This window comes from Pyrgilauda ruficollis, unplaced genomic scaffold, assembly GCF_017590135.1.
Source record: "Pyrgilauda ruficollis isolate IOZ18807 unplaced genomic scaffold, ASM1759013v1 scaffold97, whole genome shotgun sequence".
NCBI classification, from domain to species: domain Eukaryota; kingdom Metazoa; phylum Chordata; class Aves; order Passeriformes; family Passeridae; genus Pyrgilauda; species Pyrgilauda ruficollis.
This window is the reverse complement of record NW_024531821.1, coordinates 1,588,702-1,610,475: the sequence shown is the minus strand read 5'-3', so window position 1 is coordinate 1,610,475 and position 21,774 is coordinate 1,588,702. Positions and strand designations below refer to the sequence as shown.

Below are 21,774 nucleotides of genomic sequence, written 5' to 3'. Positions count from 1 at the left end.
GTGCTAGTCATAATTACCAGGCATTCCAGAATATATTTCTGGAGAAGTTATTTGTCCTAAAGATTCATATGCCTGCTTTATAATTGCCAGATGACTATGCAAATATTAGCAGTGACATGACAACAAATGACATCCCCCCACGTATGGAAATGAAGCGAAATCTAAATTTACGAACCACTCATTTTCATTATTCATCTAAGCCTAATCACAAGCACTGGGAAATGTCACTGTAAAATCCAGGGAGGGCTTTTCTTTTTCTGAACTGAAAATCAGAGGGCTGTTTCTTTACTCTGACAGCTCACTGCATTTAGCACCCGCTGGCCTGGGTGTGCTCTCAGCCATGGCAGCTGAAATTCGTCCGAGTTTGTGGGGCACTGATGCCTGAGAGCACAGAGAGTGATGCTCCACGAGGAAAACTGCTCCTGAAGGGAACAGAAGCCGGCACAATGGAGCCACTGATTAAGGAGAACAATCCTGGAGGATTTCCTATTATGCCGAGCTTCAGGAGGAAACAGCGAAGCAACGCAAAGGAAATGAGTGCATTTGCTCAAAATGAAAAGGTCAGCCAGCCCCAACTTTTCAGCTTTGATATACACGTACCATTCCAACTCCCATTTTTATCGCAGATTATAGCTTCCCAAGGCCCTCAGGAAGTTGACAGAGAGATTGTGAGGTTATTGGGTGGTGTGAGAACGGAACTACCTATGATTTACAAACTTGTCATTGCAGCACAGCCACTTCTGTGCAGCGCAGAACAAAGCAACCACCCAACAGCATCCCTTTGCATCCTCATCACACAGCTTTAAATAACAGCTGCTCTCAGCAGCAGAGAGATTCAGACTTCTCCCTTAAAACCCTCTGCGAAGGGAGTTTAACAGAATGCAACGTGGACAGGAAAAAGCTGGTGAGCTGCAAATCTACAGATTCTCCCAGATCTCCTTCACATGGACATTGCTCAGAGTTAAACAGCACTGACTGTAAATACAGCAAAATCTTTGATGAAAAATATTGTTTCATTCGGGAAAAAAGCCATACAGGACTCCTGGATTCCATCCACAATAATCCCACTGCCTCCCTATCACAACTTAATCTCCCCTAAATTTAATTCCCTAAATTATAAAATAGAAACAATAATATTTAACTTTCTGTTGTGGGCCATTGTGAAGTGGTGAATGGTGAATCTTCACTGCTTTTCTGAAGGAAAACCAAATTATTACTGCCTGAACAAATGGACTATTTCTATTAATGCAATAGAGGCAGTGAGATTCATATTATTTCAGTTATGCCTCAGCTTTCTCAGCTTTTGTACAGCTTTGAAAACCAATTCTCAACTCTTTATGTCTGAAAACAGATGTTTGAACTTGTTGGTGCAGGTGTAAAAGGGTTTTATGGGATTTTAGCTGAGGAAGGACACAGCACACAGAGTGAAACCACGGCACTGCTGAGGTTAATGGGAATACTCACAGCATATAATACAAACCAGCTCCTTGTACAGCATATTTTGTATCTCAAGAGCCTCACTGAGACATAACTAAAATACCAAATCTAAAAGGCTTCCAAACACTACCTCAAGACGAGACTGGTAGAACAAAATTTCAGCCCATGGTACTTGAATGTATAATGAAAAATCCATTAGTGACTCACTTTTCCTAAGGATAGAAGGCAGCATCCTTATGAGTCAGCTTTCTGCTGAGAAAAAACTCCTGCCTTCAATGGAGCAGGAGCCACACCATTGAAAAGAGCTCAATTATCAGCCATTACACTGTGGGACAGAGTGGGGAACAGGTAATGAAAAGAGCAAAAACACACCAAGGACTTAGCTCATGGAGGACCTCTCAGCATTATAAGACTGACCTTTAAATTCAGGGAGAAATGAGAGTTGCATCAATCCATCACCTGCCTGGGAAATTTGGAAGTCAAAGCACACGTGGGTGCTGTGGCTGCACTGCTAACAAGGGTAGGGTTAAAACAGGTAGGTGTCTGAATCAGTTAAGGGAAAGAATGAAAAAGGGTAATTAAATGTACTGAGCATTATCAAATTTGGATAACTGTAAGGGATGAGAAAACTTTTGTAGAGTGTGACAGATAACATCTACAGATAAAGAAACAATCAGATGTAAGAGGAAATGTTGAATACTGACCAAAAAAAAAGTGATATGGGTTATGAAATGATTTAAAGAAAGTTTCTTGCATCTCTTTTAGAGTAAATGAAGGGAGTCACTTCTGTTAGCACTGCACTAGCAAAGTACATTTTATTTTTCATCTCTCACTTCAGCTCCTAAGTCCCTACTCAAGCAAAACTCCCACTGGAGTCAATTAAATCTTGCTTCTGATTTGAAACAACATACTCAATGCAAGGGAAAGCCTTTCAGGCTCGTCAGCTTTTTCACACCTCTGGGCTGCCTGCAGCCATCTGCAGCAGTGCTGTGTCCACATGAATCACAGCACCTCAGAACCGCACAGCAGCCTTCTGGAGGCTGCCATTCTCCCTCGGATTTGTTCTACACCAGATTAATCCCGCTGTCTTCAGTACACTTCAACGTGATTTTTGTGGGGGTGAGTCAGAGAGTTTGGTCCTCCACCTGAAATAATATTATCTGTGGCTTTGGACAGACACGATTCCACTGCGCCTCTTTTTCACGCTTGCACTCCTCCCCCTCATGCTCCTGCCTGGGATGTGCTGCCCACACAAGGCCACCAGGACAGGGACTGCAGCATCGTGCCACTCAGCAGCAGGACCTTTCTTTATTTATCCCCAAATAAGTTTCTCAGCTGTGTCACAGATGATCCATCGATCTTACCAATACTGACTGATTTCGCAGCGAGAGCTGTGCCGAAATTCTTTACTTCCCCCTCCTCTTCCTCCCCCCACCATTTACCATCAGTGGCTCAATCACTTTTGCAATTAACACCAAAAAGCAACAGAAGATGTTCTCCAGGCACTGCTGCTGGGAAGGAACCTCCCCTTCCAGGGGTTCACTTTCAGCTTCCCACCAGTTTTGACCAATTATTGCCCTCTCTGGGGCAACCCCAGCCACCCTACCCCATTTCCCTGCCCTGCCTCAGCGGGGACACGGGAACACAGCGTCACTTACGTGAACTTTACGTGGCCCCACGAGCACCAGGGGAACACCAGAGGTTCCTCATTTACATAGAGCAGCTCCAGCCATGACTCATCTCTGCCTTGTCACTGTGACGAGGCTCCTGATGGCGAGGGGACAGCTGCGTCCTCCGTCACTCCCATGTCCCCAACGTCCAGGCTCTTGCAGAGCCTGCAAGTGGGGAAATAACAAAATGTATAACGTGCCCAGGGAAATCTCCCTGCAGCGTGGGAAAGCTGAGCTTCTCCTACTTCATCTCCTACACCTCATCTGCAAGGCTTTGCTGGCTGTAGCTTGGTGTCCACCAAGTGTCCATCAAACCTCTGTCCTCCTGGAGAAAGGTCTTGTGTGAATTAACATCATGGTTTGCATCATTTCCCATCCATCAACCAGGGGACTGCTTAGAAGATTGGAAAAGGGCTGAGGGATGTTGTCCTGCACCATAAACCAGTGGTTACTCAACTGAGAACATCCTTCTCCATGTCAGGAACAAGGCCACAACATTGGGATTGGGTATTGGTCTGCTGTGACTCCCCTGAGCAAGACTGGGATTCAATCTCTTTAAGCTTTTAAGCTTTAGGCTTAAGGAGTTAATCTCTGTGGACAGCCCATGTCCTCCATGGAATGAGGTTACTGCTCTGACTTCCCTCTGGAGGAGACCTTTTCCTGCACATGGGCTTGAGGGGGAATCCAGGAAAATCAATTTCATTAGGCTAATGTTAGCCTCAGTGGCTGCCTCTGTAATGAAGTTTTCTTCTTCTTCCTGATGCTGTTCGCACCATTGTCACCAGCAAAAAAACATCCACTGATATGGAAAAAGGACATCAGGGAAATTCCATATAATATGTAGAATTGGAAAGTTTTCTCTTTTTTTTTTTTTTTTAATAGGGTTGTTCCCACAATGATTTCAGGGAAGTAGAATTGGAAAGTTTTCTCTCACTTTTTTTTTTTTTTTAATAGGGTTGTTCCCACAATGATTTCAGGGAAGAGAGTGAGTGAGTAAGAAGATGAGGAAGGGGCAGGAAAATACCAAAGACTTTCAGTGTACGCCCTCAAACAGTGAATGAAATTTGAAAACAGTAGAATGGAAACTTTTGGGATGAAGAATGGAAGAAAGTGAAACACAAAGGATGAGCGACTCATGTTTCAGTGCTGGAAAAGTCATGATGAGCAGGACAGTCATTTTTATGTGTTTGTTATACCCAAACAACGAAGCCAACAAAATCTGTGTACACATTTCAGCGTCAGCACAGGCCAAAGAATTTCCCTGGGCATCACAACTTTGGCAACCAATGTTGCAGAATGATAAAACAGGAACTTCAAGAGAACACGACAGGGATGTTTTCTAGACCTTCTTCCTCCCAGAACCTCATCCAATGCCTGCAGATTGCATGCCAGGCAATCACAATCTGCCCAAAAGTCTGACATGTTCCCCTTAGTGGCCTCTGACACCAGAGATGAAAGGTACAGACATATTTATACCATAGGATGCACGGAGCCAAGGTGCATTAGCATATGGCAGCTAAGATGAATGTTTGGAAGTAGCCCAGTCTCTGAGTCAGACTGATCCTTTCCGTTCATAAACTTTAAAGTGCCAGGAAAAAAGCAAAAAAGTCCAATTAAAATAAATCCTGGCTAACTCCGCTGCAGGCTTATCATCACAGCGTGAGGAGGACAGGATTTTGTTCTTTCTCCTGCGAGAAGCTTGAGTAAGAAACCATGAAGTGGCCTCAGCAGAGACAGGGTGAAAGGAGTGATCTTTGGTGAGGGAGAAGTCTGGAGACTGCTGGGCCTCTCTTCCTCTGAAGGCTGGAGGAGTTTTCTGGAAGGGTTTATTTGTTGCTTTGGTTTAGTGATTTCATATTTTGCATGCTGAGAGGAACCTTTCACTACATTTCTGACCATTCTCCCCCAGGTACATCTCTCAGCTTCTGCCTTAAGCTGGATTTATCCTCACCTCCAACTTCCTGCACAGGCCTGCTTACATGTGTGGTCTGTTTGTTCCCAGTTCCCTTCTGCTGGGCATTCCCTTCTCCAGCAGTTTCTCTCTCCATTTATTCGTATTTTTCCACGCTCCCTTGCATGCTCTGTGTCTGACAGCACTCTCCTCACCCCCATCTCAAGCCAGCACCTTGAGATAGTTCAGAGTCTGTTTGGCCAGGTGGTGATTGCTGGAGCTGGCACCAAGGATGGATTGGGTCACAAGGCATCTGGAACTGCCCACCAAAACCAATCCCTCTCCAAATCTGAGGGCAGATACTGTTTACAAGGGCCTGTAGTGACAGGACAAGGGGGAATGGCCTCAAACTGAAAGAGAGCAGGTTTAGATGGGATATTGGGAAGAAATTGTTCCCTGTGAGGGTGTGAGGCCCTGGCACAGTGCCCAGAGCAGCTGTGGCTGTCCCTGGATCCCTGGCAGTGCCCAAGGCCAGGTTTGGAACACCCTGGGATAGTGGAAGGTGTCCCTGCAGACAAAACAAGGCCAGAGATAATGATTTCTGCCTTAATTCATTAGAGGGTTAATAAAACATCTTTATAAAATAATTTTTCTTTGGCCACACCCTGATTTCTGCAACAGATTCTTTAGCACTGACAAAACCTCCCCAATCCACTGACCATCACAGCAGTGCCAAGAGACCAAGTGAGAACAAGGAAAACACAAGTCTCATTTGCAGCAGCGGCAGCAATTAAAAATCCATATCCTTACCACGAAAAAGATGAAAAAAAAAAAAGGTATGTATTCTTGTCTGTAATGTCCCATTGGGCTTACTCAGCTAGACAATATCTAGAGGAAATCACTGAGAATGCTGATAAGGCAGCACAGAGGACCTGCCAAAAGCAAGTCAGGGAAGTGCAATTCAACATCTCACGCACAGGGCTGGCTCCAGAGGGTCAGAGGATGGGAGAGAACCCACTCAGCTGCAGTAGCAGGACTGGCTGCCCACAGCAGGAGTTGGCAAGCCTTCCAAGGAAACTTCCAGAGCTTCGTTTGAGAAATTCCTCCTTGTCAAGTTGTTTGGGTTCACTTCTTTACTGCCTGAGGGCCTTTGTGATGGCCTGGAGCTGCTGAATCTCCCGTACTCTTTCTGTAAAAACCAAAGCTGGTTTCCATGTATTGCTGGCCACAGCGGAGCTCCACAGAGACCTGACCTTGCATCTGGGTGCCTGATCTGCCTCGCACAGCTCCCAGCTGGGAAGAAGCCACCCATTCAGAGAGGTCATTGTGGCACAGCATCCTCATCCCTGCTGAGCCTGAGCGCCCACTGCGAGCCTGCCCGTGCAGCAGCTCTGGGCGACATCCAAAACAGCACTCAGGCACCAAAGTGCAACTTCTGCAGACTGCCGGCGCCTGTGCTGGTGAGAGCAGCCCAGGAAAGCTCTGCCTGCCCTGCTCAGCTACGTCAGATGCTGTAAGTGCCCACAGCTCCTGGGGAATGCTTCCCGAGGCGCCGCGAGGTCTGGCGCCTTGTCGTGCCCCACTGCTCTGGGTGAGCTCCATTCCCCCAGCTGCTCCTTGCCTCCTGGTCCAGAAATCAGGTGGGGCTTTTGTCAGGAAGACCTTCAGGACCCAATTTCCCAGGCATGATGGAGGCAGCAGAAGGGAAGTCTCAGGAGTGCTTATAGGTGTTTAACATCAGCGAGTCAGGGACCCCTCCTCCAGTGTCCAAGCACAGTCACTGCTTCCAAGGTAAAAGCTCCAATTCAACACCAGAAATTCTGCACTTCTGGTTACACCGTGGCTCAGCCTTCAGAGGCTGGGCAGAGCACATTTTTCTCCCTTCATGCCCTCAAGTTTCTCACACACTGTGTCCAAAGGTCCAGACCTGTCCTGCAGGGAAGGGCTCTCCAGCACTCAGTGAGTATTTAAAGCAGAGGGGTGGCTCATCTCCCAGGCATATTTTCACTGACAGGACTAATTTAGATGTGGATGCCAAATGTGTTCTCTAAACCCAGAAGCAAACACTTTGTGGCCCTGTATGAGTTTCACAGTGAGGTATTCAGAGGTCCCCTTCTCCTGAGTATTTCCCACTGGCTGACGTAGGAATCTCACCATCAGTGTACAGGCTAAGGGCACTCGAGTCCTTCAAGGCCTGGTCCTGAACTATTCCTCTCCAGTGTAAAGGGAATTTAAAGCATTTAACTCACTACAGAGCACTGAGAATCAGGTATAATCCTCAACTCTCCTCTGGTGCTAATCCCAAATCTCCTTGAGATCTGGCCCTCCTAGTGTTCAAAGTCCTCTATCCAGGATTTCACCCTAGTTAACTGTTAACTTGCATCTCCCTCTGGCCATGACCTTTGCTCAGGTGTTTGCAGTCTCCTGAACCACAATGAACACTCACCACCACAGGGGTGCTGTACAAAGCATGAGGTAAGCCTGGGACAGGGGCTGCAACTTCCTTGTGGCATTCATTTCCACAGTGGAAAAAGAAATTAAATACAAAAATACAAAAAAATGTTCTGCTCGCTGTAACTTTCCCATAGTAAATTCCTGGCATCCAAAACGTGCCAGGAAACAGGCTTGAAAACAGGCAGTTTGTATTAAAAGCAGGGTAAATTTTCTAGAGGCTTTAAGAGTGGCAGATTCCCCTGAGAATTTGCCCACTGTCACAGGACAAGGGAGAGTTGTGGCTGTACAGACCCCATTCCCCACACTCGTACACATCAGCTGTGCCCATCCCTGTGACTGAAAAATAATCAGATTATTTCTTCTGCCTATTGAGCAGGAAGAACAGAGGTTATGTCTTCCTAAGGAAAGAGTGTAGCTATTCAATAAAGAAGGAACTTACACAGTAAATTCAGTAGATATTCATTTATTCTCTTGTGCATTTGAAGTCCAATCTCACAAAAATAGATGGACAATATTACATGTGGTAATGATAAACAAACTACACTGCAACGAGACTTTAAGACAACATTTAAAGCTTGCTTTTTGTTCCCTGGAATTTGGGAAGTACTGCCAACACGTAGCTTATCCAAATCCTAAGAGGAAGGGCTGAGCTTTCATTACTGATTATACTTAGCACAGCACTTGTATTTGAATTCTTCACCTCCACGCGCATCCTGTTCCTGCAGCAAGATTTCCTCAAACGCCGTTATTTATATTTTGAAAACGCTTTATAACATTTTTTTCTCTTCATTCTCTGCAATGTTTTTTCCTTTTCCTGAACGGCAGTGGTGCTCAGGGCTCCAGGCCACACCCTGCAGAACACAACACATAATCGGGGGCACACGCCCTGCAGAGCAATGCGCTCACTCCATTCCCAGCCCACCCCACCACACCAGCCTGCAAACTGAATAAAATCAAACCACCGGGGAAATGGCCTGGGGTGGGCCCTGCCTCACAACATCCCAAACAAAAGCCACGGGGCAGCTTTTGGTTGTGCTTTTACACACCTCTGTAGCAGAAGGGGAATAAGTGAATAAGCGCTGCGCCTTCCTGAGAGTCACGGCACATTCCCCATCGATGAACGAAGCCCGGCTGGCCCGAAGGATGAGTGTGTGTACCCAGCTTTACCTTTGGCAAACAGTGCTGCTCATGACCCAGGCACAGCACCTACACCAAGCTCCCAATGCAAGAGCTGTGGCAGGAGCCAGAGGCTAAAACAAAACTCAGCCCTGTGTGAGGAATCACAAACAGAAGGAAAAAGGAAATCGTATATATGAGTGTTACAGGATGTTAGATCAGCCCAAACCGTGCTGAGCAGGTAAGGATTGAGGTTGCACTTTTCTGGGAAAGAGAAAACTTCGAGAGTACAAAATTGAGATAAGTAAAATTCAGAGAATAATGGAATATGCTGAGTTGGAAGGATGATCCAAATCCAGCTCCTGGCCCTACACAGCCCCAAAATCCCACCCTGGCATCCCTGGAGCGCTGTCCAAACCCTCCTGGAGCTCTGGCAGCCTCGGGGCTGTGCCCATCCCTGGGGAGCCTGGGCAGTGCCCAGCACCCTCTGGGGAAGAGCCTTTCCCAAAATCCAACCTGACCCTGCCCTGGCACAGCCCCAGCCCTTCCCTGGGTTGTGTCCCTGTCACAGGGAGCAGAGATCGGTGCTGCCCCTCAGGAGGAAGTTCCAGGAGACCTCCCCTCAGTCTCCTCAAGGCTGAATTATCAAGGATTAATATAAACTCTATAAATTAATTTTATTAATGTGAAGTCAAAACTTAAAAACAACATTATCATCTGGAGATGAAGAATATCCCATTACATTAATCATTTTACCTGCAAAAATAAATTTATTAAATAAACAGCAAGAAGATGATTCAAATAAAGCACTTTTTGGCCACTGTTTTTTCATAGAAGGAGGTACCAGTTTTGTTGTCGTGAGACATTAGTCAGGAACTCAGATAGACTCATCCATGATCTGATTTATCTGTAACAAAGTGATCTGGAATGAGGAAAATGCTCTTTTTTTTGCAAGAAGAATTACGAACACAAATTAGGATTGAAGGGATTTGTTTGCTAATTTAGAACTGAAGCCGATCTTACTCTGTAGTCTTAGGTGAGTCAGTTCATCCTCCTGCTTTGGTTTCTTGGTTGTTAAAGAGGTCTGAAACTATTGGTGTACTGGTTTCAGAGTAGCAGTTTGGCTCAATGAACATTCCCAATGCAATTTGAAGAGAAATTACAGTTTTAAGTCTACTGCTGTCAGAAAAAGGTTGGTCTATTGCTCCCATGAGAAAGAGAGTGAACTTTTCCATCAGCTGTCAGTATCAGTTCGCTCATTGCAGTTCTGATGGTGGGACAAGCACCTCAAATGAACCCCTTGCTGTTGGTTCCCATTCTAACACACACCATGAGCTCAGCTGCCCCACCCAGCTGGACTGGGGACAAATTCCTGTTCTTATCTCCAGCCCGATGGAAGCCTTATGTAATAAACAACATTGTGACGAGGGTCTTATCTCAGGCCATTAACTTCTTCTTCCCTTGGCAAGGATGTGAGCGAGCTGGGCCCCACTGCAAAGCTGCTCTGAGCCCATTGCTCTCTCCAGTTTGACCTTTTAATGGAAAATAAAATCAAATCCCCACAAGGCGAGCTCTCACTGCGCTGTGTTCTTGAGACTCGAGCCTGCAGGAGAACTCTTCAAGGCCACCTCCAGATTTATCTACTGTACAACTGAAGAGCTTCTGTAAACCCTTCAGCACTCTCTTGGCTCCTGAGAGAGCTGATGCCTCTGCACAAGACAGTTAATAACAGCTAATGATGTGGGGGCCTTGCCAGGAGCACTCGGTTGTGTAACCACCTCGTCAGGCACTGTTTGTTTTGGTTTTTTTCCACAACGATCATTTTCCCCCCTGGCTATGCCTGTGCAATGGCTTGACCTCATGAGAGACGAGAATTGTCTCATTAATTTCACTGGGCTGCTCAGTTTTGGAGCACAGTGTGAAGTGCAGCAGGATTTCGTGGCTGGTCTGTTAGCAATCTGCTGAATGTGCTCACACGATGCAGTCGGATAATTTAGGTGTCTGAGATCAAAAAAATACCCCCAAAAACCAATTAGGTATTTTCACCTATTCCCTGGGGGCTTCTGGGGGATAATGCTGTGTTATCTCATACTTGGGATTCCTCCAGTTCAGTTTTTCATATTCCCAGCATGAATTATTATCTCTTTCTTTGAATGAAAATGGTATCGATTAACAGCTCTGTCTCTTCAGTAGTTTTCCCCTGCTTGTTTCAATTTGAATTTTTTTTTTTAACCAGGTATGGGCCTAGTTTCTGTGTGAAGGGGAAAAAAAATGGACAGATGTGCATCTCTAAGTAAAGGAATGATGACAGCAGAAGGAGGAAGAAGGGTAGAGAATCAATTAGAAATGCAGTATACTGCATACTCAGACTGCTGTCATTTCACTCTTTCTCTTGCCCTGCTTTTAGACTTAAAGGCACGAATAGTTGTATTTTGTTCCTGCAGTGCAGTGTAACCTGCACTGCATGAGAGTGACAGCGATTCTGAACACAGCAGCAGCCACACTACCTGCAGCAAAGCATCCCTGAGGGATATTGTTAACTGGTGACACAATTATGGAAACAGGGATGGTGCATGGAACAGGACAGGATTAACCTCGTGCACTGCACTGAACCTGCCAGGGATGCAGCCAGAAAAAGGCATGCAGGAAAAATGAAAAGACTGGGGAAATGCCTCATCTAACGAATGGGGAGCTTTCTCTAACTTTAATCCCTTGTCTCCAGTAAAATTGCACCAAAAAAAAAAGATTTCCAAGAGCAGGTGAAAGAGCTGTGCTGGCCCTTAAAGGAGCTTATCATAGAATCATGGAATGGTTTGGGTTGGAAGGGAGCTTGAAGATCATCCAGTGCCACTCCTGCCATGGCAGGGACAGCTTCCTCTGTCCCAGGTGCTCCCAGCCCTGTCCAGCCTGGAATTGGGCACTGCCAGGGATCCAGGGGCAGCCACAGCTGCTCTGGGCACCCTGTGCCAGGGCCTGCCCACCCTCACAGGGAAGAATTTCTTCCTAATATTTAAGCTAAACTTAAAGGGTGCCCAGGGATGGAGGAGTGTGTGCTTTTCCTTCCTTTGAAGGCACTCCCAGCCCTGTCCAGCCTGGCCTTGGGCACTGCCAGGGATCCAGGGGCAGCCACAGCTGCTCTGGGCACCCTGTGCCAGGGCCTGCCCACCCTCACAGGGAAGAATTTCTTCCTAATATTTAAGCTAAACTTAAAGGGTGCCCAGGGATGGAGGAGTGTGTGCTTTTCCTTCCTTTGAAGGCACTTGGAGGGACCTTGCCCTGTCTGCAGACACAGCCCCTGACACACGCTGGTATTCCTGCGATGCTGAGTGCCAAAGATGCTGGACAAAGCCTGAAACACCTCCACACTCCAGTCTGGAGCCCCAGGAGAGGCTGAGGGAGCTGGAGCTGGGACTCGCTGATCCTAGATCTCTCTTCCAACCGAAATAACTCCGTAATTCCGTGCTGCCAGCGCCCTGAGAGCCGCGGGGCTGAGCGGAGCACGGCGAGCGCCGAGCGGACCCCGCAAAGTGCGGGAGCCCCGCGGGGCTTGGGGCCGCCCGCATCCCGCATCCCGCATCCCTCACCCCGCATCCCGGATCCCGGATCCCTGAGCGCGGTGCCGCCGATCCGTAACCCGGCGGCGGAAGCCCCGGCCGGCCCGGCCGCCCAATGGGCTGGGGCTGCGCGGCGCCGGGGCCGGGGCCGGGGCCGTCACTTCCTGGCCCTGCAGCCGCCGGCAGCGAGGCCACAGCCGGGGCCGGGGGCGGCGGCGCCCGCAGCCCGCCCGCCACCAGCACCGCCAGCACCATGCCCTTTGACTTCAGGAGGTGAGTGTCGCCGAGAGTCGCGACAGAGCCCGCCCGCCCCGCGGGGACCGCCCGCCGCCGCCCCGCGCTGCTCCCCGCCCGCGGGTGCGCGTGGGATGGGCGGATGGATGGATGGATGGATGGATGGATGCATGGATGGATGGATGGATGGACGGACGGACGGACGGACTGTGCGCAGGGAAGGGATAGGGGAGGCTGTGCCCAGCTCCATAATGCGGTTCCATCCAGCCCAAGGGGGTGTGTGCAGTTTGGGTTGCCTGGGCAGGACACAAGGAGCAGCAGGACCTGCGGGGTGATGGATGCGGGTGTTGGGGTGGAGGTGCTGGGCTGCTGCTCCTCCCGCAGGGGTCTGGGGTCTCACTTTTTGTGAGAGGGGTCACTGTTTGTGGTGGGGCTCCTGCAGCACCTTTAGAAGGTCATGGTGCAGCTCCCATGGCAGCTTTAGGGCATCAATCCTTACAGTGGGGTTCCACAGCAGCTTCAGAGGGTCATTTCTTTTAGTGGGGTCCCCACAGCAGCTTTAGGAGATCACAGTGGGGCTCCCACAGTGGCTTGAGGGGTCACTGCTGAGGGTGGAGCTCCCAGAGCATCTTTAAGGGGTCACTCTTTGCAGCCAGGCTCCATGTGCCAAAGCTGTGCCACGTGTCTGATGGCTGGGAGCCAACATCGACGCCTCCACCTCTGGTTTTGCCATTTTGAGCAGGTGCGAGTTACAGGATTGGCCTTTCCATGTGGCTCCTTCTTCCCATGGGCTATTGGAGGCAGTGTCAGGTGCCAAAGCAGAAGTGAAAAAGATCCCTCTGACTTCACTGGAGCCAAAATAGAAGCTGCAGGTTCATTTTCAAGCTGTTCTTGAACCAATAATTTGCATCTTTCTAACTTCAGAGATGTCAAGGGGAAGATGCACAGATGAGTTTTCTAATACAGATTTTACTACAACATGAATAGTGCAATAAAAATTCATACATTTTTGGGAATATGCAGTTAACTACAGTCCTTTCCAGGTAGGATCATCATGACTTCTACATGTGCACCCCTTTGAGATAGGAAATGGTGATAGTGCAGTGTTTTATTATATTTTTGCTGTAATTCTAAACCAGGCCTCTCATTTATACAGGCTAACAGGATCTTGTGTGATCCATGGGGCATTGTTGAACATGGAGGCAGTTGCTTCTGAATGAAAACTTGCTGAAGCTGGAAACAGCATCTGCTGGATCATGTGGGATCCGGGGCCCAGAGCCTCATTTCTGCTTTTGTGTAAAATTTGATAGAAAAACTCTTCTTTGGAGACATTCTGCCAGCTGCGAATCCTATTGCCATCCATTTTCAGACTTGTAAAATACATGAACAATAAGAGATCCTGGGCTGTGGCTGTCACTTTGTAATAGCAGATAAAGAAAATGTTATTTCTGATGTCTTTGAAAATGTAATTTCTGTTGGGTCTCAGAATATGCATGTGGAAACACTGGCTCACCAAGAGCATAATCATCTTAAGAGACAGCACTAGTGCTTCACTTTGGAATGGAAAAAAGATGTTCAGTAAAAGCTGAATAGCAGGGTTTGTGTTAATGAGTTACAAAAACAGACATCAGTTCAGATCTGCATTTTAAAGATTCACAATTGCAAATAACTTCTTTGTCATTCAGAGTGGAGGATTAGAAATAGACACTTCAAAGCTCTTTCTCAAATAACGTAAGCTCACTGAACTTCAGCTTTTCTGCAAGGATGAATTTTTCAAAAGCTGCCATTGATAACAGGAATTTCCTATCTAAAGTACAGAGGAGCTATTGTCACGTGCAGCAAACCACTTTCCTGCTTTAGAAGCATGAACAGAGTGCAGGACCAAAAGGTTTGCAAAGGTTAGAGCCCTTTTTAGCTGTTGTGGGTTTTGTTCATAGTGCAGGCAGTGGAACAAAATCTGCTGAGGCTGGAAAATTTTACTGTTGTAGGTAAAGTATGATGCACACGTTAAAAAAACCACACAGGTACTTCCTGACAACTCTAGAAGGTGCAATACAAGGCTTTTGGAGAAAAAAGGTCACCACCTTGAGTAAGTTTCTGAATGAAGAAATGACATTTTCACCATGTAAATTTCAAGGATTTTCTCTCAGGGATTTCAGCAGGATGCTCCCTTTGGCAGGTACAGTTTGGTACCCTGCCTTTTACATGCCTGTGTGTGACCAGGGGTTTGGATTGTTAAGAAACTTTTAGAAATGCCCCTGCATATCTTCTAGAGTGCAGAATTCCATGTGGAAAGGTGTTGTGTTCTTCTGGAGGCCACACATTTCACATTGCATCTGAAGGAGTTCTGGCCTTAGCTGCTCTGCCAAGGACATTTGGGAAGGCAAGGTTTTGTTGGTTTTGTATTCTTCCCTCTCTTAGAGCTTTATTTTTGGTATTTTCGGGTGGCAGGATGTTGAGAGCTGGCACCAGGTGTAGACAGGGGCATTGTAGAGCAGCTGCAAGTTTTGGCTTTGAGCTGTTTCCACACAAAATAGCTCTAGGAGAAGTTGCCCAAACCTCATCTGGAGATGATGGAGACACAAATGACAAGTGATTAAAACAGCCCAGGACCAAAAATGTCCCTGTTCTTCACCAACTAAAAGTCAAAGAAATCATTTACTTCCATGGGACTAAATCTCTTTGCTCTGTCTTAAACTTAGCTAGATTGAAGAACCAAAATTGCTTAAGAATCTTTCTTGGACGTTGTCTCCATCACTCAGTCTGGTATGGAAGTAGCTTGGTTTGTTACTTATACTTTTTTGTACAATTTTTTTTTCTGTAGGACTTCTGTTTTTTTGGCTTATCAGTGGTTCCCTTTCCTAATACACACTTCAGTTAATTCTTAAATAAACCAATATTTTCACAGTAATCTCACATGAATAATAATTATTCTGTCAAGTATCTTTAGGGTTTTAATAATACTCAGTATTTACCTCATGCTTTTCATTTTTCAAAGCATTTAATTCAGACTAATCCCCCCAGTCCTGCTGTGATGTTGGTACAGAACCAAGTTTTCAGCTTCCAGATTGGAGCCTTCAGTACAGGTCTGTTCAGTGCATGTCACAAGAACCCAGCCCTCCTACAGAACTACTAAATCAGTTTGTATTTCCTGCAGGCCTGGTTCTTTCCTATTTTTTTAACACCCATTTGGCTGAAAGACAGAGACAGATTTTTCCCTTCTTGCCCATGTCCTGGTTTTTAGAACTTGTGTCAGCAAAGCAGCTTTGGATGTGTTTGATGGGGGATTTTGAGTTCTCTCACTGGAGCTGAAAGGGTATTTCCCCTTGGAGCCTTTAAGATCTGGTGTCACCTGCACATTGGCAGCCTCTGAGGATGGTTCAAATCATAATTAGATTAAACTTTAAGCCTGGGTCATCTTGAGTGGGGATTGAGAGCCAGCCAGAAGGGATCCCACATGTTGTGTGATCCTATTAACAGGAGGCTGAGCTGGTGCTGGGACTCCAGACTGCTCAGGTGTTGAGAATGACACAAATAAAAATGAGAATTACAGCTGTAAGAATGAAGTGACTCCCCTGTAGTGGAGGAGGACAAGGTGAGGAGAAGCATTGCTGCAAATTCTCTTGACTCTGGTGGCGTTCTTTGCACCTGCCTATCTGCATGGAAGAGTTACTGATGGGTTTGTAAGATACTGAAACTCCTGAACCATCTTGCTCACTTTAGTTGGTTACACTGAGAAAAATTAAAATAGACCACTCTGAAATCAAGTTTTTGTTCTAATCTTGGGTAATTCACAGTTGTGCCCAGGCCAGGTGTTTCACACAGAGGGGCGAATATCTGCGAATCCTTTTTTTTATGTTTAATTGAGAAATTCAGAATTTATTTCCCACTGTTAATCATTGTGGTGCTTTCATTAGGGTTTTTTATTGTTCCTTGTTTGGTTTTGGGGTTTGGTTGGTTTTTTTTTCACAATGTGATAACCTGTACAAAGTAACAATGTGCTGTACCCGGATTTTGGAGGTCATGGGAAAGGAGCCAGGCTTAGAAAGGATTTAGATTTAAATGCTGACCTACAGTAAAAGGCAAAAACTTTTATTCCATCTGCACAGGCTCCCACTGTCAGCTGTTCTTTGGCATGTCTGTGATAAATGGTATTTTAGTGTGGGTGTGCTGATTCAGACCTATGGATCACTTTTATTGTTTTGGGACACAGGCAGGTCTTTGCTTTAGTTCCTGAAGGTTTTCTTTTAAATCAAATTGTTCAGTCTTAACCAAAGCTGACACACTCCAACCTTCCTGCTCTTAGCAAAGGGAGTATGTTTGGGTTTAAATTAGACCTAAGGGTTGTGATGGTGAATAGCAAACTGATGCTCACACTTGTGACTGGGCACAGCTGTGAAATCGATTCCTGACCAAAAGAAAAATGAGGGGACCATGAAAAACTGTTCTGTTCCTTCTTTTCAGAAACCTGAAGACTAAAATCAAGTTATTTGCCTTAACAAGTGAATGAGGAGGTGTCTGAGGGGTGCTTAGTTTGGAAAAGATTTTTCTCTGTAGAATCAAAATCACCTAAAATGCCCTGGTTTGTGCTCATTAATCTGGGCAGGAATCGATTTCACAACTGTGCCAGGTCACAGGTGTGAGCATCACTCTGTCCATTCCCCATCACAACCCTTAGGTCTAATTTAAACCCAAACATACTCCCTTTGCTAAGAGCAGGAAGGTTGCAATGATTTTGTCCAAAATATTAATTCCTGTATGTGATTGAGCTGGTAGCCATCACTTCCTAAATTAATGTCTAGGAGCCATAGCACCGCTCTGGTCTGGGTAGTTACAGATATACAGAATTACAAAATGACAGAATATTCTCTGTTGGAAGGGACCCACAAGGATCATCGAGTCCAACCCCACGACCTTGGCATTACTGGCAGCATGCTCTGACAAACTGAGCTCATTTCAGCAGTAGCTGCATTTCCATCCCCACCTGCAGCCACGTCTGGAGCCTGTTCCAGTTCACATTGTGCAATGCCACTGGTAAACAACCCTTCCAAGTGGTATTGCTGCCACCTTACGTAATGACCAACGTGGATTTGGGTGCCAAGCAGTGCCATGACTAACTTTGGCTCAACAATAGCCCTTTGAGGGCACCTGAGAAATTATTCTGCAGTCACAGCAGTCAGATGGGCAGGCAGAGCTGTACAGACAGAGTCTATTGATGTTTGTGCCACAAATAACTGATTATACATGGTGTGCATGTATGTAAATATTTCTTTCTAAGTGTCCCTAGTGCATCATTTCTCTCAAAATATCAGTGGAGTGGAGATTTTTTTGCCTGAGTAAGTAGGGAAATATTAAAGTCTGGCTTTGTAGGAAAGTTTTGCATTGTTCCTTCTGAACTTTAACTGTCCTCCTTTGTTCAGTCCTTGGTGACACAGATGCTTCCTTCATGCCATCATAGTTCATTGCTGTGAAAATGACTGAATCACACTGTAAACAGAGCTGAAGCAATGCCACCAGCCTGGACTGGGAACTGCGGACGTTGTTCAGATTGTGTTTTGAAGTGTGCTGGTGTATTTTTTAGGCATGTAGTTCAAATGGTGGAGGTGGTGAGGAAAGAATAGTCTTGCAATGAAGGAAGAAGTGGGGAATCATCTGTTTTTCTTGTCTTCTGTCCAAGCACAAGCCCTGAAGTGATGTCTAGGTATTCCTGTACAGAGCCAGCTGCTCTCGAAATGGAAAACTTGGTCTGCCAAAAAATTAACCACAGCCTTGCCACAATCTGCAAAATCTTCCTTATGCTGAAATGCCTGAGTATTTTAGTAGTAAATCTTCTTTATACTGAAATGTCTGCATATTTCAGTAGTAATCATGGCAGACACACACACAAGATGTAGTTGGTCAGTGCAACTCACTGAATTGTGTGTGTTTGGATGTTTGCTTTTCTGTTTGTTTTTTCTGAAGGATGTTTCCAAATGAAATGTATTTAGTTTAATTCAGAGAAGCCAGAAAGATTAGCATGTAATAGAAGAGCCTTCAAAATGCTGTGTTAAAACATGCAGGCCAGTATTACTGCTGACAGGATTTCAGGTCGTGATTCCTTAGTGTTTATTTAATTATATCCTAAAGCAGATCACCTGGCTTCCCAACTGTCCCTCTCTGCAGACCACTGTGTGTCCCCTAAAACATCAGTAATGTAAATGTGACCTTGTTTTCTGAGAAAGGGGAAGTCTTTGAGCCTTGCTTGGATTCTGTGTAATTCTAAATGAAACGTGACCCAGCTGCACTGAAATCTGAATGGGGCTGCTGCATTATAACAGGTTATATCTGGACCAAAAACCAGTGGTAAACCTGCAAGTTGCAGCTCTTGGCATTCTAAATGAAACGTGACCCAGCACTGAAATCTGAATGGGGCTGCTGCATTATAACAGGTTATATCTGGACCAAAAACCAGTGGTAAACCTGCAAGTTGCAGCTCTTGAGTCTGTACCAGTTGTTTTTTTAGTGGGCATCCATACAGATATTTCTTGGAAATTGTACCAAACCAGGGACTTGACTTGGAAGGCAGGCAATGCAGAAGAGTTGTACTTGCTTGTAGGTAACACACTTACATGCAAATAAAAACCAGGACTGAGTTGTAGAAGCTTGTACAGAAATTCTTGTCGTCTTGGATTGGAATTTAAATAGGAGAACCTGAGCTGGTCACTGCAGAGTTACTGATATTCTGGAAGAGTACAATATATTTTAATCCCTTGTATGGGATTAAAATCAGTTTCTCTTACTGATTTGGAGAAATCTCTCTGCAGTAGGTATGGATTGGCCTGTGTGCTTTTGAGGGAAGCCTTATGAATATGGAGTTGTTTCCTTTACATATCCCTCTCTCCCCATTTTTTCTTGATTCCCCAGATGTTATATTTGTTTATGCTCTTTTGTACCAATCTCTGATTTTTGTGCTGAGCAAGCGCAGCTGGGACTTAAACCAGAAAGCAGCTTCTCCAAATAAAACCTGCTGCTTTCTGATGCTAAAATAATTCTTCCCAGATCTTGTTTCAAGGTGTTCAGCAGTGCAAGGCAGCAGCAGAGCCTTAGTGTTTTGTGATATCTGGAAGCCGTGGGAAAGACTATGGTACAGCTCTTTTTTTCCACAGCTCTTTGGTTGTGTGCAGGTAGATTATTGGAAATCGCAGTCCAGCTTTGAATTTTGTTCAGTGTCTGCTGCAGATCAGGATTTTTGTTTGTGTGTGGGAATGGAATGTGGCAGGAGGTTGACGACCCTGAGCTGGCAGGTGTCCCATTGGGAAAAGGAGAAATGTTCAGGACCAAGGGCATCATGAAGGGTGGAAGTGCTGGAGAGCTGCAGGAACCAGAATCTCTTAAGTTGAAGGCTCTGGGACAGGAAGGTTCCAGTCAGTTTATGGCATTCAAGTATCTGAACAATCTGCTTGGTTTGGGGAGCAGCCATATATGTTTAATGCTCTTCCCCGTTGTGTCTGTTCTCCAGAAAATGCTGCTCCCACTCAGGAGTACAATGGCTCTTACAGTCCAGCAAAGGGCTGGATCCCTTTAAATACCAGTCCCCTTACTTGAGCATTTTTTCTTCATGACACTTTTTTCCTGTTTTGATGAAGCAAAGTGTAATTTGCTCACTTTATTAAAAATACATTTCTCTTCCATCCTTCATTTTGACACCTGCTTCACTGCCTAAAAGGAAATAAAATGCTTGCTGGCAAGACTCCACCTTTGAGTATTTGAGATTGTACTTTCCTCCTCCTCCTGATTGCCTTTGGAATGTGTTTGAGCCTAACATTTTATTTGGAAGGAAAAAGAAAAGTGATGTACCGCTTCCTGTCTTCCATCCTTCAGTGTCACCTAAAATAGTTGCACTTTTGGCATATTGCAGCAATACAATTACGGAGTATACTCCTGAGAGAACAAGCTTGATATGCGCTGGAAGAATAAAACCACAAAATTTGGCACGTGGTTGACAAAAAGGTGTTCTGCAGGACAGCATAATAGAACCACAGAGCAGGCAGAAGGGAGGAAAAAGGAGAACTGGAATCAATCTAAGTGGGAGCAGAATGTATGAATTTTTGTGCCTTTTTTTCAGCAGCTGCTGTGAGGATTGAGGGTGTTTTGTCCTAGAAATAAATGGGTTTGTTTTTCTGTCCCTATGCAGATCCTGTACCTGCTAAGTAACCAGCAGGCCAGATGACATAATGTGCTCAGGCTGGAGCCTCCAAGGTTCTCCCAGCCCCTTTCCCTAAATGTCCAGTTACCCAAAGGCTGGATTATATAATTAATGACAGTCCTCCTGGCCTAACCTTGTTTTCTTGTTCTCAGTACTCCTCCTTGTTTCAGACACTTCCTCTCTTGGTTTCATTATGTTCTTGGAACTGGAATTAAGAGGGAGGAGCTGGCTGGCAAGGAAACATATTCCTACATTTCACTCCTGGGTTTGTGAGTGTGGAGAGCCAGCAGGTCAGAAAAAAATCCTGTTTGCTTTGAAAACTGCTGTGATGTTGGGAGTGAGAAGTCAGTCATACAGCATTTGAGAAATTGCAGTCTTCACCTGCTTGCAGTCCAGATAAACTGGTTTAAAACTCCATCAGCCCCTCTACCTCCCTGTCTGGTCCTTCTCATATCTGAGCTTGCTCAAAGTAATTGAGGATTAGCCAGTTTCCCATGTAATTCTGAAGCCCTGAGAGTTTGTCCAGTAAAGCCCAGGTTGTGCAGTGTGTGTGTGTTAATGTTCCATTGTGTGTAAATGAGGAATGGCCGATTGCTTAATTAGGCGTGTAATTTATCTGCTGTTATGGAGGTGTTAATCTTATAAAATGTGTTAATAACTCCTTGGTATTTACAAGTATCGGCTTCTTGGTCCGGCTTTGAATCTGTATTTGCATCTCCAGCTCACACTCGGGGCCAAGCTTTGGTGTTTGTGTATTCAGTGTTTATTTTCTGTGTGAAACTGCGATTAGCAGGATCTCACTTATCTTACTTTGCACACGCTTCAAAGTTTGTGTCCCAATTCCCCAAACCATCAGGACTGTTCACAAACTGCTCTCCAGGCACAGCCCTGGTACTGAACCAAGCTGGGCTCTTGCAGAGCACATCCAGTTTGTTTTCCTAAAGCCACTTTCCTGCTGCTTTCCTTGTAGAGACCTTCAAAGAATCAGAATCACAGAATGTTCTGAGCTGGAAGGGACCCACAAGGATCATTGACCCAGCTCCTGGCCCTGCACAGACACCTCAACAATCCCATCCTGTGCATCCCTGGGAGTGTTGTCCAAACTCTCCTGGAGCTCTGGCAGCCTTGGTCAGTGCCCCACAATCTTCTGGGCAAAGAACCTTTTCCTAATACCCAACCTAAAATCCCCCCAACACAACCCCAGCCATTCCTTCAGGCAGAACTTGGAGCTCT

At 45.8% G+C, this 21,774-nt stretch overlaps 1 protein-coding gene across 1 annotated transcript in view; it reads left to right on the top strand.

The window, feature by feature from the left end:
- The first annotated feature begins 12,195 nt into the window (after positions 1 to 12,195).
- ERGIC1 (endoplasmic reticulum-golgi intermediate compartment 1) overlaps positions 12,196 to 21,774 on the top strand; it is a 56,995-nt gene continuing 47,416 nt past the window's right edge. The window contains exon 1 of the mRNA XM_041489866.1: positions 12,196 to 12,395. Within this exon, the coding sequence (XP_041345800.1) occupies positions 12,238 to 12,395 (158 nt within the window). The 5' untranslated portion in view covers positions 12,196 to 12,237. The remainder of the gene's footprint in view (positions 12,396 to 21,774) is intronic.